This window comes from Haemorhous mexicanus, chromosome 4 (assembly GCF_027477595.1).
Source record: "Haemorhous mexicanus isolate bHaeMex1 chromosome 4, bHaeMex1.pri, whole genome shotgun sequence".
In the NCBI taxonomy this organism is placed as follows: Eukaryota; Metazoa; Chordata; class Aves; order Passeriformes; family Fringillidae; genus Haemorhous; species Haemorhous mexicanus.
The window spans coordinates 19,341,887-19,369,142 of NC_082344.1; the positions used below are offsets into that span (position 1 = coordinate 19,341,887).

The 27,256-nt window shown below is 40.7% G+C and overlaps 1 protein-coding gene across 3 annotated transcripts in view; it reads left to right on the top strand.

Annotated features, from left to right (window-relative positions):
* The window catches only part of ZNF827 (zinc finger protein 827), a 100,772-nt gene that overhangs the window by 2,527 nt on the left and 70,989 nt on the right, over positions 1-27,256 (top strand). For 2 of the 3 annotated variants that reach the window (XR_009486154.1, XR_009486155.1), the window contains exons 2-4: positions 21,652-22,662; positions 23,429-23,515; positions 26,541-26,713. Coding sequence is in view for 1 of the 3 variants with exons in the window: in XM_059843972.1 (XP_059699955.1) it covers positions 21,652-22,662; positions 26,541-26,713 (1,184 nt within the window). In the remaining 2 variants the exon portion in view is untranslated. The remainder of the gene's footprint in view (positions 1-21,651; positions 22,663-23,428; positions 23,516-26,540; positions 26,714-27,256) is intronic. The other variant, XM_059843972.1, reaches the window with a different exon arrangement.

A 27,256-nucleotide genomic window follows, 5' to 3' on the forward strand; every position in this document is an offset into this window, starting at 1 on the left:
TCTTTTGCAACTAGATTGCACTGGATCAAGAGCTATTATCTGGCAATAGTAATAATACTCAGAATAATAGTGTTCTAGATTAAGGAAATACCTTGGAATTCAGTGTGCAGATGGTGTAAATAGTGATTTGGTTTGGATGGGGTTTTTGTTTGATATTTTTGTTGGGGTTTTTTTAAGCAACACGTTGCTTTAATGGGTATTCAGTGTAAAATACGTTTTTATTCTCTGATTCTCACTGGTTTCAGCAATACATTTCTTAGCGGGACAGAGGGTGTATTTCATGTTGAAGTATTAATGGTGGCAGAAGAATGTAAAGTGCCCCATGTGCATCCCAGAAGGAGCTGTCAGCTGCTGTGCTCAACCTTGACTCTGCCCCACTGTGGGCACCGCACTGTGATTCACTCCCAAGTCATGTTACAGGTTGCTGCTCGTGCGTGCATGCTCTCCAGGACACCTAAGTGATGTAGCATCTTCTCAAATCTCCCTGGGATATTTCAGCTTCTGTCGCAATGGTTTGTGAATAAATAGTTATGTGTGGATATGCAGCATAATTTGTGAGTGTTACAGCGTAACTGAGCAAATGTAACTTAGCTTGGCAAGTCCTTGTCGGCTCTAGTGCGGCTTGGCTAGGAAGCCCTGTTCTCTGGGTTTCTAGACCTTCATTAATTCATCATGCATTGTTACATACCCTACAGAGCACCTGAGGATTGCTGTCTCTGCTGACTAGCACCCTGATTTTATACTTCTGCCCACTGACTCCACTGGACAGCCCTCACCTACATTTGCAGGTACTTTCACTTGAGAAGACTGCCCTGCCAAAAAACATGTGATACTGAAGAAGTGCTCTGTACAAGACTTTGCTGGAGATGTACCAGGCTGCTGCAAGAGTTTAATTCAGTTCCAAGGGAGCTGCTAGATAGTGACATCTCAGTGTTTGAGGAGAGAGAGGGGTTGATATTATTAGACACAATAATAATGTGTTTGGGTGGCATCTGCTTAAAATGGCAGAGTTAAGGTTCAGCTTTCAGTCACTGGAGTTGTTTGCAACATAATTTAGTTTGGAAGGGTCCTTTGGAGGTCGTCTGGCCTAGCCCCCTGCTCAAAGAAGGATGAACCTCAGGGTTCAGTCAGATGGATGGGCCCTCTGAGGCTCCAGTATTTACACGTATTGTGAAGTTTTTGTGTCCAAAGAAGTCAAGTTTGGGGAACTGTTTAGTCACAGATGCCAGCAGAATGTCTTCAGTCACACTCTGTGAAACACAAGAGAAAGTGCATCCTTCTTAATTTAAGATACAAATGAATGAGGAAAGGATTTTAGATGTTCCTTGACAGACCATGGCTTGTTCATACCCAACCAGAATGCTTCAGTTGTGTGGACTTGGTTTACAATGGCAGAATTAAGTCTATAACTTAAATTTCTGCCCAGTACATGTGTGTCTTATGATTGCATTTGGATGTGGCTAACTTGGGCAAGTCAATTCACTTCCACTGGAATGTTTTAAGGAATTTTGCTCATTTCTGTGTGTATATGCATTCGGAGTTTTTTTCCCTTTCAGCTACTTTAGCAGTTAGATATTTGTTTCTCACTGACTCAGCATAAGAATCTGTAAAAATACGTGTAGAAACACAACACTGTCTTCTCCTTGTTGCCTCACTTTCCATTCTACCTCAGGCTGTTGTTTTCTTTACCAAGGATTCCTGAAAGTCTGCTACCTCTGAACTCATGTGACTCTGGAAGAGCTCAGCCTGAAAAGTAAAAGTTTTGGGAAGTCTTCAGGCACTCAAGTAAATGTTTAAGATCTAGAGCACTATGTTGCCTTAAGTGCAGCAATCGATACTCCTTGGGGTTTGGTTCTGTCTCAGAGGCTTGTCAGCAATGCAATTTGCGAATGAATGCCACAATTCCATTTATTCAAAGCTTGCATTTATTACAGTCTCAGGCAGAATTAAATGCTACATTGAGAAGTTTGAACTGCTGCTAGTTTCTGAGGAATGCTTTCAGTGCAGGACAAACTGCAGTGGCAGCTTCTGCTGGATTTGTTTTGTTAAAGGAGGAGATGCAGAATTGATACAGTATTAGTTTCCTTATCAAAAGCTGGATATCTGACTATGAGCAGGCGTAATTCTTCTTCCTTCCATGGTCGGGTACAGTGTTGGGTGTTCCAGATACTGTGTTGAAGTGTTCAGCTGTTTCTATACAGTAAAAAAACACTTGAACTCTGTGAAGCTTTTTATTATATTGTGTCTTTATTGCTTGATTATATCATCAGAGGAAAAAAATGCTGTCAAACAAGTAAATTAACAGTGATTTAGAGCTTCCTTCATTTTTTATTTCTGCAGCTCGCTTCATCTGATACTTTCTGATAGCAAGAGAGGATGCATTGGATGGGCTTTTTCAAAAGACGTCCCAATGTCAGGAGTGCTTTTGCTGTTTTTTGGTATTTAAGAGTTGCCTCCAAGACAAAACACTTTTGCCGGGAGCAGGAATCTTTCAGATGAGTTTTTTTGCTTTACTAGCACACATAGCATGTATAAGGGGAACCTTTTATTTATTCTTCTAACATGTTTTATTTATTCTTCTAACATACTTACTATTTTTGACCTCTTACCACTGCAGGGATCTTGATATGGCACATAGTCCACAAGAGAATCCACACAGGGAAAATTATTATTCTTGGTAGGATGAGGGTAATAATTTCAGTGCTCTCATTATGGTTGTCCTGGTGGTGCTGTAATGCACCTCTCAAATAAACAGCAGCCTTTTGGTGGATTGAGTAACAACCCCGTTACTCCATCTGAAAACACTTCTCTCATTTTGTCTATCTTGTGCTAATGAAGTCCTCACAGATTTTTCAAAAATACCTTCTCCCTTTATGAGGACCCTTTCTGACATGAAAAGTCTGTCTCTTTTAATTTGTATGCTGATTTGTTTGTTTGTTTGTTTGTTTCTTACACAAACTAAGTCACTTTTACAAGATCATTCAGTGATAAACGTCTAAAGCACATCAATGGTAGACTATGTCTTAGTGTTGTCTGACAGTACAAAATATGGATAAATCACACTGGAGTATAGATTGGGCTACCAAAGAGTCAGTGTTGTGCTCATTAAGTTAATTAAGTCTTTAGGATCTTATGAGTGAGATTTTAGAGGGGGTAGGGGTGCCAAAGATTTAGAACAAAACCACAAACCTTATAGTTGGCCAAACAGCAAACCAGCAGAGAGAGCAGTGGAATGGGAAATGCAAGAGCATGCGGACAGAACGCATTTTTACTTTTAAAATGGATGAAGAATGAGTATGACTTAATCTTTCTAGCAGAGTGATTGTTGTCTTTTTCATATGTAAGAAGGCAGGAGTAGGAGGAATTAAGTTTAGAAAAAAAAGAAGGAAGAAGAGGAGCCAGGAGGAGCTGGCTGTTCAAAGTGAAGTATTAGTAATTTCCTATAATTTAATCAGACCAGATCCCAGAGCAAGATAATGAGAGCATGACCTACAAAAGAGGACTTTTTGGAAGTTAAAAGGGTTCTAACATGAAGCTTCACAAGGCATGTGATTTGTCATGAAGCACTGTATAGAGGACTTTTTTTTTCCCTTTCACATTGCAAAGAAATCATAATACAGACATGAGTTCAGATGGTTAGGGAGAGCTGATACGTCTTGTGTCCAGAATCCTTTTATTATTGCAGCTTTTCAAGCATGACTCTGAAGTTTTTTAAGAGTATATCTTCTAAATAACAGTTTGGGGTTTTTCCCTAGTTTTTTGTTGCCTAGTTTGCTATTCATGGTACATGATTTGTATCATTTGGGTTTACACATACAAATCCCTCCAGGATGTTTGGAGGCTAAAGTACCATACACCTTTCAAAAATAATAATAATATACAAAATACCTGGACTGCAAAGTAGCCAGCAGTATGTAATAGAATCCAGTTTTCATGGGGACGGGGGGAGTTTTCTTCCTCTCTTTTTGCCCCCCAAAGTAAAACTTATTTTTTCCTACCTTAAATGTCTTCTCTGAACAATACATGCTATGTATTGATATAGGCATGAAGAATAATAAATTATATTGGGGTAAAGGAAAAAAAACCCCAAACCTTCAAAAAGGTGGATAATACCCCTTTCTCCAGGGATTTTCCTTTTTAAATGTAGTTAAATAAAAAAACTCAGACCCATACTTCATTTGAAGGGATATACGCTCTAGGGTACAGACAGCATCCATGCTGCACTTACACACTGCATTGTGGCTACTGCAGTGAAGGATTCAGCAACTTGTACCCTTAAGCTCACTTGAAAGCTTGTCTTTCAGGTTTTCTCTTTTGCAGACTTACAGTTACTTTTATGGTACTGTTATGCTTCCAAAGACAGTTTCTTTTTTCCTTGCTCAGTATCCTTCTTGGTCTAGACACCAAATATTTTGAATGTGCAGTTTGAATGTCCTGTCTAAACCTGGCAGTTTAGGAGTTAGCTCTATTCCTTGAAATGTCTCCTGCCTTTCAAGGGAGTTCCTTGTTTGGGGTGTAATTATACTGAGTATAGGAGTTCCAAGTTAAGCCTAACACTAAGATAAGGCTGCTCCATTTTGCAGGTTAAGAATTCACACAGAGTCCAAGTTAGGGTAATTTGGAATGACACAAAAGTCATGTTTGGGATTTTCTTCTGAGAAGCATTCAGTGAAGAGAGAAAAACTGGACTGCATAAACAGTCCTTTTCCTCATTCTTTTCAGTGCTTAGACAACAGGATTGGGAGCAGAGGGGAAAGAGTGACTAGTGCTGATAGCACAGCAGACCAGGAGAGAGAAGGTTGCATGTGAGACTGATGATTTAGTTGCTGCTTAGAATAAATCCCATTAAAAATTAAAGGGTTACCAAGTGGTAGCAGTCTTTTAATGAGTGATATAATCAGCAGTTTCAGCAAATGAAATTAGATTCCAAACATGTGCACTGGGGTTTTTCTTTCTTTTATTTGGGGTGCTCTCACTAGGATAGAAATGACATTTTTGAAGCAACTCAAAGCTGAGCTATTGTCCTTATCTCTTTGAATTCTGCATGGCCCTACTCTAAGAACTTGCTTCCTCAAGAAGGGCTTGTAGCTCTGCTGGCCCTCACCTGGGGTTTGCAGCTTGGATGTGGTTTTCCTCTGTTGCCGGGTTTTAATAATAAAAAAGTGTTAATATTTCTTTCCCGTATGGTGTCAAGTTTTATCTGAAAGTTTCTGAGAGGGAAAAGATTTGGCACAAGCTTTCTGTAAAGTTACAACTTCTTATTTTGGACATGTCCTGAATCCTGGTGCTTGTTACATTGTGTATCAGGGCAAGTAACTTTTAGAAAAATGCATTAAAAGAGCTGCTGGTTTAACTAAGTGTGTCTTTAGCTTAATGAATCATCCCCATGTGTGACTTTAATGAACACAAATTCTTTGCAAGCTTCTAGACTTCACTCTGATTTGTGTAGTAGGACAAATAATTACTCATCTCAAAAATTAAAATACGAACAGATCTTCCTCAACTAGATGATCATTATCTGGAGTGCAAAGTAAGGAACAGAGAGGGTGGCAGACAAGTGTATTTAGACAGCAGCTGGTGGTGTAGCTGTGTTTGTGTGCTTTCCTGAAGCACAGCCAGAGTCTCTCCCTTTATAAACCACTGTGCCAAATCTAGACCTGGCAACTAATGACTGAGGACCCATTTCTTTATGTGTTTAGAGCAGAACTCCTCTTACTTACCTCTCTGTTTCTGGCACTTTGAGCTGATGAGGAGCCCTTCTCAGGCATCAGAGCAAGCATAACAGCCTAGAGCTGCTCCAATTTCTGCTGCCCCCAGGCTCTCACCCTGCTCCTTGTTCTGGAAAGGAAAGGCTAACATAATCCTTTTGTCAATTCTGCATTGCCAAAGGGAGTTCTTTGCACAGTGAATAACTCTGAAGGGAGCTCTTCTGCCCACCTTGAGGTACTTGAACATTGCCCATAAGATCTAAATATGCTTCATCATAATTGTTTATATTGTCTTCAGCACAGTGCTGTGCGACACTGAGATAACAAAGCAAGCTCTAAATAAGCTGCCTTGTGTGCAGGAGGCTGTTATCACAGCAGTGTGCCCAGGTTAATTCAGCTCTACTACTTGTGAGTATATTCCAGTTGGCTCAGATATCACCACATAGCACTGTGGTATTTAGTATGGACACACTCTCAGGAGAATCAAAGTTGTTGTCTTTGAAGGCTTTTACTGGCCTTTGTAAAAGTTGTTGGTAAAGCCCATGGAGTTCTCAGCCAAGAAATGCGCTTTAGAAAAGTAAAATCAGATTTCACTACCACTGTCACACCTGTTTGTTTGTTCAGCAGAAAAAGCTGGGAATGGATTGGACATGAACATGAAACTTTATCTTCACTTCTAGCTATTCCCCTTTATTGAAATTTTAGGTGGATTTTACACAGAATGTCAAAACACGTTGCTGTCATTTCTGCTGTGCCTGTGCCCTAAATAGCCATAGTAGTAGTTTCTTGTCCTGGGAGCTTGGCACAGAATCCTGACTTTCTTTAAAATAAGATAAGGTCTGAGGAATGTCCACTTCTAATTGAGTGCTTGCACATTGATTATGTGACCTCTGAATTAAGGTTGGAAGCTGAGGTGTAGTTCATAAAACCATGTGTCTGCGAGTGGGCAGTGCCTGTTGCACATGGTCTGCTGCTGTGTGCTCTCCTACCATGATGAGTTGCTTCCTAATCCTCTCCTATCTGGCTTTGCTTGTTAACCCCAAGCAATCCTCTCAGGGACAGAGAAAGCAGCTGTCTTTGGTAGCAAACACGCTACGACAAAACACTTCTTGAAACTTCTCTTAGATACCTTACCGTAATATCATCCTTGTGGGAGGAATTAGAAACTCTGGGAATATAATTTGCCATGTTTTAATCTGACTTTGGGAGAGAGGAAAAGATGAAATTATAGGCAACTAGATTCCTGTGAGAGGCACAGGAAGGAATAATTTCATTATCTAAAATCTAAACTTTTTGTTTCTGAGCCATTTGGAAGGTTAATGACAACAAAACACCTTGGGTGAGTAATGGGGCAGAGTAAAATGGTAAATGAGGAGCCCGTTATTTACCAGAAATTGAGCAGGAGAAGTTCCTTAGAGCAAAAAATAAACAGAAACCAGTTAAAACAAAAAGGGATTTTTGTTAAAGCAGGTGCTCTGATTGTTGTCGCCTGCTGTGGTTGAATATTGCCATCCACACAGTTTGTGAGCTCTTCCCTTTTCTTTGTGACCCCTTGATAGGGGTTGTGAGCACAGGAGGGATAATTACAGACACTGTAGCACCTTGATCTGAGGCTTCCCATGTTCTGTTTATTGCCACCTGCATATTAAGATGACAGGGATTCCTAGTTGGCTTTGTTGTTTCTTTTACTTTGTTAATCCCTGGAACATCTTTAATAAATGTGTTTTAAAGCAACAATTTCACGTATTTTAAAAGTCCTTTTCCAGGAGTCAATGTTTTGAGAGCTTAATGTGCCTTTTTCTCTTTCTGTATGTTAGTAGAAGGGAAAGTTCACAGTGTTTGTTGTTGCTACCTTTCTGACTTCTATATTTAAAATTTAAGATGACTTCAGTGAGTTCCCTTAACATTATTTTTAAAATTGTACTTAATGTCTGTTATCAGAAATGGGCCATCTTCGCAGCCATCTTCTGATCTCCCTTGTGGTGCTAGGGTGATGCAAATGCTATGGAAGTTGCATTGGTCCCCAGATGGGGATTCTTATTGCATGGGGATGTTTCTAGGAGAGGAATAATCCAATTATTTCATACATCTTCATATCACTGCAGCTTGGAATAGGCTGTGCAACAGAGATGGGAAGGGTTAGAGATGAAACCACAGCTGGAATGCATTCTGATCTACTTACTGCTTGTTAAGAGCCATTTCCAGCTGCTGCTGCTAAGCTGATCTCCAGGCTGAGGCTGGGTTAGAAAACACAAGGGACAATCTGAACTCATGCTGTGTTCCTCCTTTGCCACATACCCACGTATGTCACAGGAGAGAATGTGGCCCTGCCTGGAAATCAGTCAGAAGTGTTGGCATTATTGAATATGTAGTGGTAACTATTCTTCTGAATTTAGTGGAATGAACTGCTTTTGCCAGGATGCCACAGGGATTGCTGGGAAATTGAGATGTCTTATTCATGCTCAGAGAAGGAAATAATGAGCTAGCCAAAACAGTCAAAGTAGGCATAGGTCAGGATTTACAACAGCACATCATCTTATCAAGACAGGCAAACACAACCAGTTCTTTGACAGTTTTACAAACTCCAGTGTGTCCTTTCTATGAAGAGCAGCCAGCCAGACACCTGCAGCAATAGAGAGACAGATAGAGAGAGTATGTTCTTCTGCCCTCCCCAGAAGCTACCTGGGTTAACCTTGTGCCTGGGAGGTGAAAACCTCCCTTCATAAACAAGATTATTTTTTTTTTTCTTGCTATTTTTCTGGTGCTGTAAGCTGTAATTGTGTTCCTTAAACAGTTTTGGGTCTAGGAGTTCTCGATTGCAATGACAGAGCTGTTGGGGTATGTGATCATTGTGGGGATGTTTGGAGGCTCAGCAGGATGGTATACAGACATCAGATCTCGCTGAGTGCTTGTTTGGTTGGGTTTTTTTTTTAAGTTGTGGCTCAACAGGAAGTTTTCTTTAGAGAATCTTCACACCTATGGGCAGAGCTTCACACATGGCTTTTTTCAGTTTTAATCCTTGTATAGCAATAGTGCACTGATGAGACCTATTTTTCTTCTTTTTCTCTTTCTTCAAAAACACTTGTGGTGTAATCACTGCTTTTGTTGCTGATAATTCTTCTCTTTTTCACTCTTTGTCAGTCAGTATTTATGATAAGCTTTCTATGCCATCTGAAGAAGATTGGTCAGGAAAAGGTAGGAAAGTAGAGAAAGAAATAGAAATAGCCATTTTTCATTTTGGCAATAGCAGTACTTTATCAGTGTCACACCCTGAGTGCTATTGGTGGTTTCAGAAGTTAATAGAAAGAGAAGTTATTTGGAACTGGTTCAAGAGAAGATACAACATGCCTTTAAGCATCGGAGAGGAGAGGAGAAGTAAAGGTTGCCATTTGTATCATCCCTGACATTTTTGGCCTGCCTTAGGAAATTAGAGACCGTAGTTGAAGAGAAGGCAGATCAGAAGTACCATGTTCTTCTGTAGGACTTCTGATTACTCTTTCAGCTGAATGTCTCCTGAATTTCTATTTTCTGTGGTAGCGGTATGACATCAGAAAATGCTCTTTAAGATTACCTTGTACATGAGAGACAAGGAGATTCTGTTTCCTCCACCTTTGTTGGTAGTGCATAGGACTACAGGCCAGGGAGTTAACCTGCTGTCCTAGGCACATATGACCAAACAACACAATAACTTCAGCCTAAATGACAGCCTGTTTTCTAGTTAGGTCCTGTAGGAAAGATACACTTACTTTCTTGGGGAAGCTGAGCTAAGCCATTTTTTGTGGTTGTGCATCTGTAGAGTAGTTGTCCCTCAGAGGAGCAGAGGTCAGTAGGGAAAAAGTTGAAAAACACGCTTCTTTAAAGGACTAGATGTGTTCTGGATGTTACTGTGTGTTTTGCAGCACTGCTGAAAACTTCTAACAGAGCTTTCTTTGAGTATCAGAGCTGTGCTAGGCTTACATCAGTCTGTCCCTGTACAAACCCTGTTCACAGTTTGTCACCTCTCAATTTCCAAACTTGACTGTGCCTTTGAAGAAATACAGGAAACCAGTTCTATTGCACAGTCTGTTGTGTTTAATAACTTCTGTGTGTAGAGGAAGAAGGATGATACATATAATCATTCTTTTGGTTTCAGCATCTGCACATTAGCTGTTTTCTCTTCTCCTGTTCTGGGAATCTCTTGCTATAACCAGTGAGAAAGAAGGTATGGAAAAGGAAATTTTACTTGAGATCATGTGCATCTACCTCGGCATAAGTTTAACCTTCCATTTTTAGCCCAGATTAGCTCACTGGCAAGGACCATGGCCTGTAGATTTTCAACACTTCTTCCACCTGTGAGAATTGGACTGTTCTTTAGATTCCCACCAGGGGCACTGAAGCAGCTCTGCCTTGAAGATGAAATCAATAATTGCAGTGTTTCAATAGTGTTTGTTTGTCTTTACTTTCCTCTGTACGTTCAAGATTTCTCCCTATTTTATAGACATGAAGTGAGTGCATGGCTTGGGGAGGAAGGTGATTTAGACCTCATAGGAGGAGTTGAGGAGGCTGGGAACCTCCTGCCCCGTGTTTGTGCTCAGCCAGGCAAGGAGTAGCAATGGAGAGACAGCAGCTGCTCTTGCTGTGATGTTCAGGTGGGCTGAGGCAGCTCTGAGGGTCCTACACAGAGCCAGAGTTAGTGTGGAACTAGCAGCCTCAAATAATGACAGCAAGGGAGCTTTATTTTCTGGAACTATCACTCTAAAGGTATTTAGAAACCTTTTTTAAACAAGCCTGTTGTAATCTTGTTTATAGTAATTAAGGATTTGCTAGCAATTTAAATAGTTGGTTTTGGCAATGTGCAGGTCATCTTCTTATAGGTATTGCTAATGTCAGGTTGAAAACATTTACACAAGAATAAAAGCCAAGGAAGCAGGTAATTGACTGATTTATCAACCTTAGCAGACAATTTTTTCTGATACATCGTGATGGCTATGGTAAATTTACTCTGGATTGCTTAAGGGCACAATCCTATATGGTGTGTACAACACATGAGGGCAACTCCTTGGAATGAATGGGTGAAAGAGCAGGTAATCAACCAGCCTGGTTTTGGTACCTCAATTAGCCTTTTGGTCAATGGCTTGTCTCCTAGGAAAGTTGGGAATTGCTATGCACAGCTCAGAACACAGGTGATTTACAGCTTTTTTTGTGGAGATTTTAGATCAATTTTAGTCTTTTGGGTACCATGAGAACTTTTGTAAACTTATGGCCATTCTCAGGCCATATGCCAAGTTGCAGTTGTGATCAGGGTATTATTTATTTTCATTGCAAATAGTCTATATGCAACAAAGTGATATGTTTGAACACTTTTTTTGACTTCTTTTGCCAGCTGCATTGATGCTTGCAACTTCTCTCCTTCCTTTCCACCTGTAAGGGTGACAAAAATCATGTTGCTGTGGTGACCCTGTCAGTTTTAGATGACAGGCCACACTAAAATGGGTCACAGCTATTGATGGTTAATCAGCAGTGCAATAATCTGGAGCACAAATGGATCACTTTGTTCTTGGCTGCCGTAAGTTGCAAGGAATATTTGAGAATTCCTGTGCCTTCTTTTTTTACTGTTGGGGTTGTGAGTGCTGAAGTTTGCAGTGCATTTCAGGCAATGAAGATGCATTTTGTCACAGCAAAGAGCTGAGACAGCTGTCACTGCACCCAGGTCTGGGGAGGTGGCAGGTCAGGGGCAGGCCTTAATGAAGATGAATTGTTGGCTGATGAAGGCACTCAGAGCAGGCAGTTTACAGATGTAGCTCAAGACCAGAGAACAGAGGTATGCAAAATACAGCAGACCACCAAATTTATTTGTTACGAGGTTAAATGAAGATTAGAAAGTAAAGCTTTCCGGTAGGTTTTTTTTGCTGGGGTTGGTTTTGTTTTGTTTTTTGGCACCTAGAGGATACAAAATGTGACCTAAGAAACTGTAGAATTCATAGTTACTTCAACTTTGGTATGAATGCTCCTGTGACCAAGGACTGAACTACCAGTAAGCACGTAGCCATTTGGAAATGAGTAACTGAGCCTTTGCTTTGCAGCTAGACTGTTTAAGATAAGATAGTTTTGTGTTTCTGCTTAGAATTTCCTAATAGAGACGCCAGTTCTGTGTTTCACAAGCAACTTCTTAAAGAAGGTTTCATTAATGACCTGCCAAAGGATATAAAATCTTATTCATGGAGTTAGATGCTATTGAAGGATGGCTTTAAAATATTATGGATTACTATACTGAATATTTGGCATTCATGTGATTCTCCCACAATAATTTGACATAGAGTGGAAACTAAAATTCCTAATTTAGGGACTTTTCTGGTTGTAGCCAGCTTTTGCAAATTGTTTGCTAGAATTGTTTGAGGTTTCATTTTCATTGAAGACCCATGTTATGAAATTTTGGAATATTTCCCCTCCTTTATGAGGTAGGCTGACATGATAAGTCTTGTCTCTGTATGCTAAAGATAAGAGAAGTCTTGAGAATTATCTTTAGCTCTTCTTATTTTGGAGGTGCCAGCATCCCTATTATCATTTGGTAGTTGATATTTTCTCACTGCAGCAGCCTATTGAGTTAGACATCTATCTAGAGCAAAACAAATGAGCAATCAAAGTCAATTTTGGCTAACTAAAAACAAGTTTAAGGAGTTTTAAAGCTTCTTTATAACTAACAAAAGGTAGAATTTTTAATTGCTGTGCTGAACTTTATGTGTGGGTGGCAAGCGTTCACTTATGTCAAGGATACACTGCCATTCCAGGTGCAGGGAATCTCTCTGGATAGACTTGCACATGAACCATTTAAACCACCACAGATTGTTAATACTGTTTCCCACTTCCAGCAGAGCTGTGGGAATAACATTAGAACTCCTGTTAATACAGTTTTTTGTCTACTTTATAATAATCTATCAGAGTCAAAAACTGATATCATAGCTGGTTTTAAAAGACATAGGGAAGCCTGAAAATCCTGATAAGGAACTTTAATCTGGCTCAGAAGTTGCTGCCTAAAAATTGTTTGGTTTTATAGGAAATGGTTTGTCATCTTCTCTGTTTACATAGGAAGAAGAGGTGTATTCTTTTGATATCTTAATGTACTGACTCCAGGTGTTAGGTTGGCCATATTCCTGTAGTGTCTAAGTCAGTCTGATCAGTATCTTGTGCTCTATGAAACATGTGCCTAGCCTCAACTACAGGTTACTATAGGATGCTGGTAAGGGCCTGTGGAAGAAACTTTCAGTAAGTCTGGCTGTGGTATTTTGCTCAGCCTCCACAGAACTGTTGCAAGCACATTGGTAACATAAAATAGGTTTTGCAAGGAACATGATTTTCTATTGTTTTACTGACACTTCATGTGTTTTATGAACGTGTCTTGGGGCTACTAGGCAGCCTTTGCAGCATAAGCTGACCTCAGAAATATTTGTTTCTTCTGAAAACCTCCATCATAAAAATCAACTGTCTTTGTATACCTTCTCTCCAGTTATTCTGTGTGTTGATCACAGAACCACAGAATGGGTCAGGTTGGAGGGGACCACGGTGGGTCATCTGTTCCAAGCTCCCTGCCCAAGCAGAGTCATCCCAGAGCACGAGATGGCACAGGATTGTGTCCAGATGGTTCTTGAACATGTTCAGCAGGGGAGACTCCACAGCCTCTCTGGGCTATCTGTTCCTGTGTGTGGTCACTGCACAGTAAAGAATTTCTTCCTTATATTCAGGTGGAACTTCCTGGGCATCAGTTTCTTCTGTTGCCTCTTGTCTTATTGCCCACCACCACTGAGCAGAGCCTGGTCCATCCTCTTGACCCCCCTCCTTTGGATACTTTTATACATTGATGGTCCCTTCTCAGTTGTCTCTACTCAAGGCTAAATGGGCCCAAGTTTCTTAGCCAGTTCTTGTAAGAAGGATGCTCCAGTCCCTTAAATGTCAATGTAGCTGGGCCAGAGCCCCACATCTCTCTTGTACTGAGGAGCCCAGAACTGGACACAGGCTTCCAGATATGCCTCACCAGGGCTGAGCAAAGAAGTTGGGATCACCTCCCTGGTGAGCAAGTTGGGTCAAGTCAGCTGATGGCAGCTTTTTGTGCAGGCTGTTCTTTTTTAGCGCACCTCCTGAGAGATGATCTTCAAAACACTCCTCTCTGAGGCTGTGTGTATTTTGTTTTGTTTCACATGCATACCTCAAGTTCTTCAGCTCACTGGGCCTGAAATACTGGCAAAATCCAGCTAGAATCAGCTAATTCTAAATTATAGTAAGCAAATATCATACATATATAGTAAGCAAATATCAAATATCATCATGCATTATTATACATGTGTACTATTTATATGTAATGTTGTTATTGATTACTTTATAAGACATACTGCTCTGCCCTCCTACTTTCATGGTTGCTGATTACTGTGCCTCACTGTTAAGGTATTATTTCTGGGTCTTTAGAACTCTTCTTCTCTCAGAAAGATGCTGCCTACCGGTTTTAGAGAAGAGGATTTTTTAATTAGGATCAGAGTGTACGGGGGCCAAGCCAGCTACAGATGTTACAGATGAGGCTTCTGAAGAAGCCTACATGACACTGACTGCTGTGGCCAGCCTGACTGAACAGGCCAGCTCTTCCCTGAGAGGTGCAGTATGTTGTGGAGGTTTGGGATGGGACAGAGAATCCTCAGTTGGTTTTCCACCGACAAGATGTGTTGTACTTTGTATCCCACAAGACTAGAGGAGATAGGTGGCTCAGATTGTTGATTCCACCTGTTTTCTCATTCCTGTCTCCTTTGCATCAATTTTTAGTTGATTTCTTGACAGAATGAGTGGTTTTCTGCCAAATTGGTGAGTTGAAATTGGCTCATGAAGCAGTCAAACAACAGAGCAAGTCTAAGGGAGGGCACGGGACCACCGCTTCTGTTGGCCTTGAGCTTGTATCACCTCGCTGCACTGTTAGGTGATGCCTGTTTCTTTGTAGCCGTAAACATCTGTGTCCCAGTGGAAGTAACCCTACTCAAACACTAATCCACAACTAGTCACTATAACCTCCTGCCTAGAACAGAAGAATAGCTATTCTTTCTTGGAGGAGAGATGTCAAACGTCTGTCATTCTAGGAGTTCTCTTTTGAGCTTGCTTTTGGGGGAGATCAGACTTGTCCTTGTAAGGTCCTATCTTGTGGTCTGTCAACCAGCCCATAGAACCTTCAACAAGTAGTGACAGCTCTTCTCAGAAGAAAAAAACCATGTGTTTCTGTCCCCTTCCATGGATGCTAGCTGGTAAAAGATGGATCTTTTTGGCAGCTAATGAAACACCCTTGGCACAATTATTCTGGGGCTTCTGGCTGAAAATAGAAAGCTGCTCCCTCTGTTTCCCATCTACGACAACTTCTCTCTCCTCTGAGGGGCAGGAAATAAATTTTATGTTGTCTGTGACAAGCTTTTTCAGTAATTTGTCCTGATTCCCTTTTTCCTTGGGAGAGTCCGTCACACCTGGATTCTGCCTTTGAGAGGAAACTGAGATACTGTACATGCATTTTGATAATCTATGGCTGTCTAGCAGTTTGCAAACCTGAATGTGCCCAACATTACAATATTTGGCTACATTCAGTTGTTTGTGTATATAGGCAAAGCATCTTGAAGAGTTCTAGTTACTGCAAAATAACTAACATTCTCTAATCTTTTTTGGCTCTGAGTCCTTTTTCAAAAAAAAGCAGTACTAGAGAAATTGTTGGGTGAATATTCTGGGGTTTTCTTGTATGTTGATTTTTTCAAAGTCACTTTAAGTTAGGGATAAAAGTAGGGAATGTATGCCCTGTCTTTAAAAGCTGTGCCTTCCTTTTCCCCTTTCCTCTTTCCCTCCAGTTAGGAAATCATTATCTTGGAAGATGTGGAGATGAAATACAGAGTCCTACCTAGGGCTTCTTTCCCTGTCTAATTGTGTGAGTATTTTCACATAACCTAAACACAGGGGAGAAGGACAGAACAGAAGAGCTGTGGCTTTTTGGCAGATCCTTCTTGCAGCTGTGCTGCTCTCTTTAGGTCAGCCTGCAGTACAGGAATTTGGTTCAAGCACCGGCAACACTACTAAACCATTTTGTGAGGAGGTCAAGAGTTGAATAATCATCCCGTTGATAAGGAGCGAGCCTGAAATTCCATTCAAAGAGGATGGTGACTTCCTGTGCTGCTTACCTATTATAGGTCACAGAAATCATGAAGGGAAAATGGGGGACCAAGGGCCCTCCAGCACATGACTATTTATGCAACTGTGACTTTTAAGTCTTATTTGCTGCTGTAGATATATTAAAAGGAGTTAAGGCAGGCCTTTGTGTTTTTATTAAAATCATGATTTTCTAGCAAGCATCCCTATGGGAAAATCAACACAGCTGCTGCTCTGGATATACAGCCTCATCAGATGTGGCTGTAAAGGCTTTTTAGAGGTGGAAACTGTGGGTGTGGGTGCACAGTATGCCCCACTTCTTGGAGGGGTAGTTTTACAGCACACACATCTGCATGGTTTGGTGAGTGTGGGAGCCCATAAAAATTGTTCAGCCCAGAGATATTACATTCAACCCTTTTTTTTTTTTTAATTTTATTTTAAATACTTAAAAATCAGCCTGAATGCCAAAAGGGTAGTTTGTAGGCAGGCAGCTAGAGTGAGCAATTTACGTAGGATACCACAGAATAGACTTTCCAGATAGGTCTGTCATTTTTAGGTCTGTGCCTTCTGATTTCTGTAGTACCTGACTGTGAAATAAGCAAGGGCTTATGTGAAGCTGACACTCAGAGAAAATGTGAATTAGAAAGTGATGTGATATTAGCAAGTGGTCTCTTGCAATTATTCCTTACCCTTGCTAAAGTGGTGCACTTACAAAGTTTACCTAGTTCACCTAAAGATATCCATTGTATTTGGTCTTTAGCTCCTTCATTCTTTTCTCCTCCATATTATCTGGTCTGCAGAGGTAAGATGGGGACAAGGGGAGCCTGTGCTGATCTTGAATTAACAGCCACCATGTGATGGGCAAACATAACTTGTTTGGATATGATGGTGATGACAAATCATGATGGAACCTGGGTTACAGCAGGAGAGGGTATACTGAATTGGACTGCCAGGACAGCAAATTCTGGCCTGTGGCCTGATTCCCTAGTCCTCATTTGAGGGTTCTAAGAAAACAATCAGGAAGGACTAGAACAAGAGAACTCATCCTAGAGGCCAGATATGAGCATTCCAGTTCACTACCTTGTCCGTGACTGGTTAAATCCTTTACAGTTATCCTTGCCTTTTAGTTCTCAACTGTTTCTTCTCTTTGCTCATTCCACTTTTCTTGCTGTCACTGATAAAAGTCACCCAAGGCTAAATCCTAGCTTGCTCAGGTATTGTCTCTGCCTTATTTTTGATGCATCTGCCTATTTACTTGGCCTTAAACTGATTGCTCAACCGAGCCAGTCAGTGTTTCCGCAGCACTCCTCTTGGATGGCTTCCTGCTTCATTTAAGTTTAATGCGTTCCTTTAAATTCTTTAGGTATCTTTGCAGAGCTCCTCAGTTCCCTAGTGTAAAGCTATCACTTAATCCCAGCTCTTTCAGTAGGCCTAGGTACAGGGTTCAGTGTAAAATAATCTAAAGGATGGTTTATGGTAGGTACTAGAGATGACAGAGTTGTTGGGGCAGCAAATTAGGAAGATGAGCTGGGTGTCAAATGGACAAAAAACGTAATTGTGACTTTATTTAGATTGATGCAAATTTGAATGATCATATCTGAAATCCTTATGCAAATCAGGGTAGTTGATATCAAGATAATAAAGATGAGGTTTGGCTCTCCTATGTCTTTAAATCTTGGTTCTGTAGGTTCCCAGTTTTTCCTTGAAATTTAAGTGCTGAAAAAAGGGCGATTTTGATTAATTTATTGCATGAGCAATTTTCCTGTGTGCATTTCTTTGAAATTATTTTGCTTCTACCTCCTTTTGCATTTGCTTTAATTTTCATTCTGTAATCCCATCATTACAATTTCTGTATGTTTCCTATCATTGCAGCATATGGATTTCTGTATTGAAGTTCTGTAATTTACTCATTTCAGTGAATGATTAAAGTAGAATTTTGTCCTGCTTAGCATGAAAAATCATTCTCAGGGGTGGGCTCCTTAGCTGTAGCCTCTTCTCAGATAATTTCTAGTGTTGCAAATGGTATTCTTTCCATCATGCTTGAGCTGCCCATGTCTGTTGCTCAGTAACACAACTTTGAGACTCTTCCCTTTCCTGGAGATCCAACTCACTACATTGATATTTCTCCCCTCCAAGTCCTACAAAGCGAAGCTGTGGATCATCTCACACTTGCCACTTTCTGGAATGGCATGTGTACATTGCAGTGTGTACAGTTAAAGTTTCCAGCATTTGAACTGAGTGACTCAGTGTATAAATCAACAAACATGTTTGTCTTTTTCAGTTTTCAGATATAAGTAGTTTGAGCAAGTTAATATTTACATTTCTATTGGTACCAGGGTCAGATTCTAATCAGCACTCTAAATAAAAGGGCAGATGGTCACAAAGTAAAATAACACACTTTGGGATCAATAAGATTTGTCTGTCAAACCGATCTCTTGAAGAGGAAAATGAACTTCTCTGTATTTGAAAGCAAGCAGATGAGTTGGCGAGGGAGGGAAACTGGCACTTCTTCAAACAGTGCTTTCTGCACACATTTGTGGCTTTGCCAGAGATGGGTACATGGGCTACAGCTGTAGCAGCAGTCACCCAGCAGTACTTTGGTGCCTTTTGTCATTGCTGACAAGAGTGGAAAATATTTTTTGAGGCTCCTGGGTGGTGTGCAATGTGATAGTCCTGAAACATGCACGCTGTCTGTAATTCCCAACTGGCCTCTGCCAGTGGCAAAGGGCTTGGGAAGCAGTTCTCAGTTCAGAATCGCTCTGGAAATCAGGAAGAAGCAGTAATGACAGGTCTTGACTCTTGAATCATGATGAGAACAGCTCCATAACTGTGTTGTGAGAGAAAGGAAAAACAAGTCATGCAGATTTCTGCCACAGATGTGAAATACAGCTGAAATTTCTTGACAGACATGTGGAGGTTGGGTCCTGCTTCAGACAAACCTGATCTGGGTGACCCATGAACCCCTTGGGTTCTGAGGGAAGCTTTTATATAATTTGAAATCATAAAGAAGTAGTTGGGTTGATTTCTCCTGGAGTGCTCAAGCTTGTTCAAACTCACAGGCTCACAAGTTAATGTGAATTAAAATTCTGCCCTGAAGGCCTTGAAAGGCAACTTTGCTTAGCAATGAAATTGCCAGGCTTCACTGTTCTGCTTCTAAACCAATTCACTGGTGTTTAAAGGGAGGCTTGACTGAGCTCATGATAAGACACTGATGCTGGCTTTTTCAGCATTAACCTTACAGCCTTCAAATACAGTGGGCTTGATGCTGCAGCAACTGGGAATTACTGAGAAGAGGAAAATTAGAACAGTGTCAGCAGTTAGAGGTCTGATTTCTGGCTACAGAAAGAAGCTGCACTGGTGGGAAAAAAAAAGTATCCTGCTGGCTTTTGGGATAGTGAGACTGGAGAGAAAATTTGCCCTTTATTATAGAAACTGCATGGAGCTTTGAGAGGCCTTGAGTGGTCACAGGTAGATTAGCAACAGGAGAGGGAGCTCTCTGTGTGTTACCTAAAGAGGAGGGAAATCCTGATCTTGGGAGCAAGCCTTAAATGAAGAATCCTGCTCTCCTGCTGCTCCCTGTCAATAACATGGTGGTGGCTGCCCTTTTGTGTAGGCAAGACCAATGGGGAATGTGCATGTCTGGAAAAAAGAAAGAAATTGAGGTACACAGCAAGGAACAGAGAAGTTTGGGGGGTTTGTAAGCCATAGATTTCTCTAAAACAAGAGTCCACTTCTTCTTAGATTCATTTGCACTTAAATATGCCTCAGACTGTAATGTTTGAATGGCTTTCTGAGTGAAGGGAAATGCAATTCTCCCTCACTATGAATGGATGGGAAGTACAGAGACAGAGGGAGCGGGGTTTGCAGGGGGTGAGGAGAGATTGTTTCAACAGACAGATGAGTGGTAGGAAGCAGGCTAGCTCTGGCTCCAGAGCTGTGTAGTGGGCTGAGCTCCAGGCTGTGTCCCAGAGGATGTGCCCTGCACTTGGTGTATGAGTCCAGACAAAGTGCCAGTAAGATGCTTTTTTGGCTTCCAAACTTGTTTGCATCTGGGATGAGGGAATGGATCTCTCATGTGAGTGCACCCAGCTGTACAGACACGCTCAAGTTACTTTTTTAATGTTCATGGGGTGAAGAGGGAATACATTCAGTTCTCCTTTAACCTGCATAAGTGCTGGTTCAACTGATGAGCATCTCTCTCCTTTATTTGAATGTGCATGGTACTTGGCCTTTATGCACATGTTATTGCTGAGCCTGTGTTGTTAACTTTGACAATACCAAAATAATTCTAGATAAGAGCTTGGATGTTTATTTGGCTTTTGCTTGTTTTGAAAAGGGAATATGCTAACCCATTTCTGCTTGAATTACAAACCTAAGGTAACTGAGTTTATTGCCAGCTTCTAAAATATTGGTGATGTTTTTCCAAAGGCTTTTGAATAAAAGAAACTTTTTGTGAGACTGTGCCTCATATTCTATATAACATAAAAAACTACAAAGTCTACTTTCAGAGTGTACATTTGTATCTCTATACTCATGATACGTTTGTCTGAGCTTTTCCTCCTTAAATTCTTTGGATCAAAGCAATAATAGAAATCTAAGTTTTATTCATTAACTTCTCTCCAAGTTTTGTAATTTGCTAGAATTAAATTGGGAATCTGGGAATAATACGTGATCATAGACACAATGCATATCATGCAGGCTTATTTCCAGAATGTCAGTGGAGGGTTATATTAAATACTTTGTTCTTGCTGTAGTGTGATTACAGAGATGCTTGTGCAGCTTGGAACACTGTATCTAAAAGCAAGAAATGTGAGATGTATCTGGCAAGAGAAGATAATATGAATTTAATTCTAGCATTGCTGTTGCTCTTTACTGTGTTTTGATTGGGCAGGAAGATATGCTAAAAAAAAAAAAAAAGAAAGTCTTGGTCACATCTGTATGACTTTGAATACCTGTCAGGAAGAGGGGCAATCCAGGGTCACAGTGCTTTAAACGCTGCCAGTTCTTAGGAGAGACTCGTGTGTTTTGCAGTTAGCAGAAAGGAGAAAATGTAACTTAACCGCAGTGGAACCAACACTTTACCTTTTTTATTTCTTTTCAGCTAAACTAAGTTCAGTTTAGGATGATCTTTAAAACTTTATTAAACAGGGACAAATAAATAAGAGCAACTAGAGTCTGTATATGACAACACTGTGTGTATGATACTCCTTTCCCAAGTAGTTGGAGAGATGAGAGCTTTAGCCTGCATTCATGTATTAGTCAATACAGCTATTCACGAATGAATTGTTAATTATTTGTACAAATTTATTTTATTTTATTTTAGATAGGGGTCACTGCAGGATTGGTCTGAGATTTGAGTAGCTACACACCTGATCTGCCTTTGAAGGCACACCTGTGCTGGCTGTACAAATGGAGAAATAGCCAATAATTTCTGATCTGTTAAATCCCTGCCTTATACCAAAGAGTTCATAATATTTGGCAGGGTGTACAGACTATGCCAAAAAAGAACTGTTTGCAATATACGACTATATATTATGTTTATAGGTATTGTTGCAGTTTTTGCCACTTTAGTTATACAGACTGAAAGATGACAGGTTTGTCATCATTATGTCTTCTAAGAAAGATTTATTCATTTTGAAAAGGTCTTTTTTCTGGTCACTGAATCCAGGCTGATTCCAAGCCTGTGCATTTTAGGGGGGTGTGCTAGGGGACTATTCAGGAGGGTCATGCAGAGGTCAGGCATGCTTCATGCTAAGAAACTGCTTTACACAGATTTGGGAATAATGCTGTTGTACATGGTTCTGCACAGATGGTACCAGACAGGAAGAAGTGGAAGGTGAGCTCAGTGAAGAAGAACGCTGGTTTGGGAATTCTTCAGAAACTCCTTCGGAAGCATCATATGGAGAAGTCCAGGAGAACTTTAAGTTGTCTCTTGAGGACAGAATTCAAGAGCAGTCCACCTCCCCCGATACCTCTTTGGGAAGTGCAACGCCAAGCAGCAACACAGCGGAGCTGGGGTCCATTGAAAATGAGGCACTAAGAGACACACTGCAGAGCAAGGAGCACCTCTCTCCAGATGTGTCCTCTCTGGGTGAAGAGGAACCTCCTGGTCCAAACAAGCCACTGAGCAGTAACCTGAGGCGGCTCCTGGAGGCTGGCTCCCTCAAGCTGGATGCTGCTGTTACAGTCAATGGCAGAGTTGAGTCCCCTGCAAATCTTGGCTCAAACATCTCCTTCTCTCCACCTGCTCACCATGCCCAGCAGCTAAGTGTGCTTGCCAGAAAGCTTGCTGAGAAACAGGAACAAAGTGACCAATACAATGCAGGCAGTCACTTTATATGGAATCAAGGTAAGTGGTTGCCAAACTCAACCACCACCTGTGGTTTGTCCCCTGATTCAGCTATCCTGAAGCTGAAAGCCGCAGCCAATGCCGTTCTGCAGGACAAATCTTTTTCCAGGACTGAGGACACGATACGATTCGAATCCTTTTCCTCGCCCTTTAGCTCTCAGTCAGCCAGCTCCACGTTAGCAGCTTTATCTAAGAAAGTGAGCGAGAGAAGCATGACTCCTGGGCAGGAGCACCCGCCTCCAGCCAGCTCTTTCCTTTCCCTGGCTTCCATGACCTCTTCAGCTGCCCTTCTCAAGGAGGTTGCTGCAAGGGCTGCAGGCACCCTCCTGGCTGAGAAGAAGAAATCACTGGTTCCTGAGGATCCTCTGCAGCTTTCAGAGATGAAACAAGAGAAAGCAACTCCACCGCAGTCTTTGGAATTACTGTTACTACCAGTCCCGAAGGGAAGAGCATCCAAACCCACTAGTACAGGTATGGATACAATCTGAACCACAAAGTAGAATGTATTTATTTTGCTATAGGCTTATATAACATCTCTTTGGTGGGTCTGGATTTGGTTTGATTCCGTGTCTTATGAAAATAAGAAATAGATACTTTAGGTGAACAATAGAAAAGCTTTTTGAAGTACCACTTTGAGACCAAGCTGTCACAAATGTTTCCCTATTTTAAAGGTGTCAGTGTACAGTTCAGTACATTTTTTTCCCCCTTTTATTCCATACAATAGTATTTTCCTCTCTTACCAAGTTTAGAATGTGTCCACAAAAATATTTAATGGAGAAGATCAAAGAATCCCTGTGAGGGAGCTCACAGTATCAGTGAGCATGTACAAAACTAGTGCTTTTGAAATATTGGACAAGGGAGAATTCTCCCTCCTGCTGTCTTTGTCATAAATGGACTTTTGTATAATCGCTTACTATCCTGTCCTAATTTACCAGAGTATATTATTGTGTTGCCACTTTTCATTAATTTTTTTTTTACAATACTTTGTTGTTAACAAAAAAACAAAATCCAACTAAACTGCATTTCTCTAATTTGCTCAACAAGAACCATTTTACGTATCTGACTTTCCTCTATCAGTTCCAGCTGTTGATAGTCAAGGAATCAGGTTTATAGGGAAGAAGAAAAAACTGTCTGGGTAACAAAAGCTTTAAAGAGCTGGCAAGCCATGCAGGGGAATTTAAATGATCCATCTTCAAAATAAGGAAAAATAATTTCTTTCATCTCTTTCTATAAAAAGTTCACATCACAGATTCAAATTTCTGGTGGAACATACGGCTTCAGGTGTCATCAGTGTTCTGCTGCAGAGGAAAAGGAAGCATGGCAGGTATCTTCATGGGATTCGCAAAGGGGTTTAGCATATTCCAGCTTTATCAGGCTGAGCTTTATCAGGAGCACTAGCCTGACTGCACAGGTGTAGCAAGCCAGTGTACAAATCTGAAGCCTGACAGGCATGTTGTGTAATTGCCCTGCTGGTTTTCTGCCCTAACCTCTTTGTTTAGGGGTATCCTGAGGCCCAGTCTGTCCCCGTGCAGCTCTTGGTCAACACTCTTAGCTTAGAAGCTATTGGATGGACAGCAGTGCTCATCCCTCCCTTGGAAGACGAGGAAGAGGGATGCAATGAGTAACAGCCAGTACCAGTTTTTGCTCTGTGTTATACATGTGTTCTAGAAATGCTTAACTGCTGTATTTTGCCAAAGCAGTTAAAGTGGCAGACTATTCTTGGCATGGGCCTGGCCTAAGGTTTTCATTAGTTTAGATGAAGTCCTTCTTGGAGTAACATAAGCTAAAAGCTGAATGTGTACATTTGCCATGAAAATAAATGTTACATATTCCTGATTCCTTTTGCTCAGAGAACCTTATGGCTCAAAAAAAAAAAAAAAAAAAAGGAAAAAAAAAGGTCTATAATTATATAATGCTTTATCTTGTTGTGTCTGTCTGGTTGTTCCTTGAGACTTTTTTTGTCTTGTTCCCAGACAGAAGTATCTTTTCCCAGTAGGTATAGCTTGAGAGGTCTTTTTCCCCATACTCATACATTGAACTTTTACACTGATGAGTTTGCTTTGCTGTTACGGATCTGATTCACTTCCCCGCCAGCAACGTGTAGCTTTGGTTATGAGATCAATACTCAGTGAGATTAATTAGATGTAAGTAAGGAGCAGCAAGGATGGAGGCTATTTAAAGAGGAGTAAGTTAATAACAAGAGCATGCCTGCTGCTCTTTTGTCCACCACGTTGAGCTATTTGCTCAGAATTATTTCAGGCAAGAAGCTGGAGCCATGGCTTATCAAAGTATAGCTGCCTCTGAAATGGCATGTCAGGTTTGGTCAACCTAATAATGACCTGCATGTTTATTATAATAAACTGATACAGAGGAGATTAACTTTTCTATCAATCTGTTACTATTGCCAGTTTTATAAAATGCTTACACATTTGGGATGAAATTGAAAAGGAAGCCTGAAATATGTTAAGTGCTGGTTGTTTTGAAAGAGTGTAGGTAACCTTTCTTTTACTGACTGAATACTTATTTGGTGTAACTTAATGCCTGTGATGCTTGTAATTTTGTTATCAAAACTTCTTTGGGAAGCACTGGCTTATTCTCTCCTCACTGGAGTACTAATGTGATATGAAATAGACATCAATATAAATGAAGGAAACCCCTGATTTTCTTTTTAGTCTAAGCTTCATGTAGTATAGAGCTAACATGGTTGAGGTCTGGAGCACACTGGCACAATTACTGAGTAACACTAATTGTCACTGTTATTGGTGAGGTCACATGCATTCATCCCACTTGTTTGCATATTTTGTAATGTGCTAGATCACTGTTGATTCATGTTGATTGCAGATTTATTATTAAGGGGGTCAAAACCAGGTAATATCTTGTTACATATTTCTCTCCTGGGTGATAGCCAGAGGCTGAAGAAAAGATGTGATAGAAGGAAAATGCACGATAGGTAAAAAAGCCACCCATGTATTTTTTCTGTGGTTTGTCTTTCTCCTGCTTTTTGTGAAGAAAAAAGTAAAAATATTTTAAAACAAACATAAGCAGTTATGACATTGGTTTTGGCCTACTCTTTAGAGAGGCAGAGAGGGGAACAAATTTGATATTTTAAGTGTGATAGAATATTTTACAAATAGAATTTCTGAACTTGCAATAGTACGTGCTTTGACATTATGTCCCTTTCTGTACTTACATAATGACTGCCTAATCAGTTGAATTACAGTGTGTTTGTTTCCTGCTTAATTGCAAGAATTGTATTTTGGGACAAGACAAATCTTTCTGGAGGTTTTTATTACTTAGTTACTCATCAAGGGAATATGATGTTTGCTAGATTCTTATCAGTGATAGTAATGAGATTAAACAGTCTGAGAGAATTTTTGAATAGCAAGATGCACATTGCTGAGCTCTGGATATTTGAAAACAGTCTTGTCTTTTACAGTGAGGAAAAGGACATCCAGTTCCACTGTGATAGTAGGCCTTCCTTTACAATAATGAGAAGAAATTGTTGTGAGAGGATGGATGGATGGAGGTTAGTTGTGCAAAGTCAGCAGCAAGGAATTTCTCTCTCCTTCAACCTTGTGATGGTTCTGCACCAGGAAGTCTAACCATATTCTCCTGATCAAAGCCACCAAATCCTTTATTTAGGTGAATTGGGGCAGTAAAGCAGAGTGCAGACATTTAGGAAGGCAGTAGATTTAAAGCCCTGGCAATTAGAGGAGCAGAAGGAAACCTATGACCTGAAGACCTTTGATGGCTGGTGCTGCAGCAGTATCTGCTTGAGCCATAACTAAACAATTTCAGCAGCAGGACTTCCAAAGTCTTTCAATTCTGGTGTTAAATATATCTGCCATGCAATACCACCATTCTTTTCAGTTAAGTTGTGGGTTCTTCCATGCTTTATATCCTGCTTCCCTGCTGGCTAACCATCACATGTGGAAATGGATCATTTTTTTAACAGTTATGCATATTTTCCAGACTCTGCTACAACCAGCCTTTGGTAGGAAATGAAGCTGAAAAGTGATGATTATGAGAGGCATTCATCTCGGTGCAGTTCAATTATAAGGAACATTAGGACCCAGGTGAAAGAGAGGAGCATCCCCTACTGATTAGTGAAAGGAAGTTTGGAGCATTAACCTTTATAAATTATGATGACCTTTCTTAGAGGGATAATGACTAGATCCAGGGGATCCAAGGTATATGCAGGGGGGAATGGAAACTTCTGGTACCTGTTGTTGTTTAACCAATGTCTCTTTACAGATGAAACTTGAGAAATTATAATCTTGAGTATGTTTACAAGGGGAAAGTATTTGACAAGTGGCTGTAAAGGATCCTCTCTTTTTCTTCCTGCTAAGCCTCAGAAGAAGAAGGGGGAAAACCTTTCCAGTGTCCCATCTGTGGTTTGGTTATCAAGAGGAAGAGTTACTGGAAAAGGCACATGGTGATTCACACAGGTTTGAAGAGCCATCAGTGCCCACTCTGTCCTTTCCGCTGTGCACGCAAGGACAATCTCAAATCACACATGAAGGTAAGGGAAACCTTTACTGACAATCAAAATACCCAAATCATCAGTCAAAAACTGATAGTATAACAAAGCTATTTCATTTGCATTTGCAAGAATAAAATTTCCCTAGTTGTACTACAAATGATGCCTGTACTTAAGTAAAGAGGCCATAAAAAGAAAGAAATAGCTTTCATTCCATTGCTTGCCTTTCCATTTTATGCAACATGGAAACTGCCTTGGGTTATGTCAGTTGGGTACAGCACAAGCTGTGGTGACGGATTCAGTTCCAGAGCTGGAAGCAGCAGAAGCGGGGATGTTGGTTGGGATGTGACACCACACAGTCCTATCAGTGCTACTCCCAGGATGCCAGCTAATAACCGTGCATGCCAGTGTCTCACTGTAAGAGGGCAAACCAACTCTAGCAGGGATCTCTCCATCACTTTCTATAGAGAGGCCTGCAGTTTTAACTTTTTTCTTGCTGTAGCTTTTAACTGTGGGCATTTCAGAAGTGAATCATCCAAACCAAAATTAATGACAGATCATACTGCAATATTTTGTTTTCAAGTT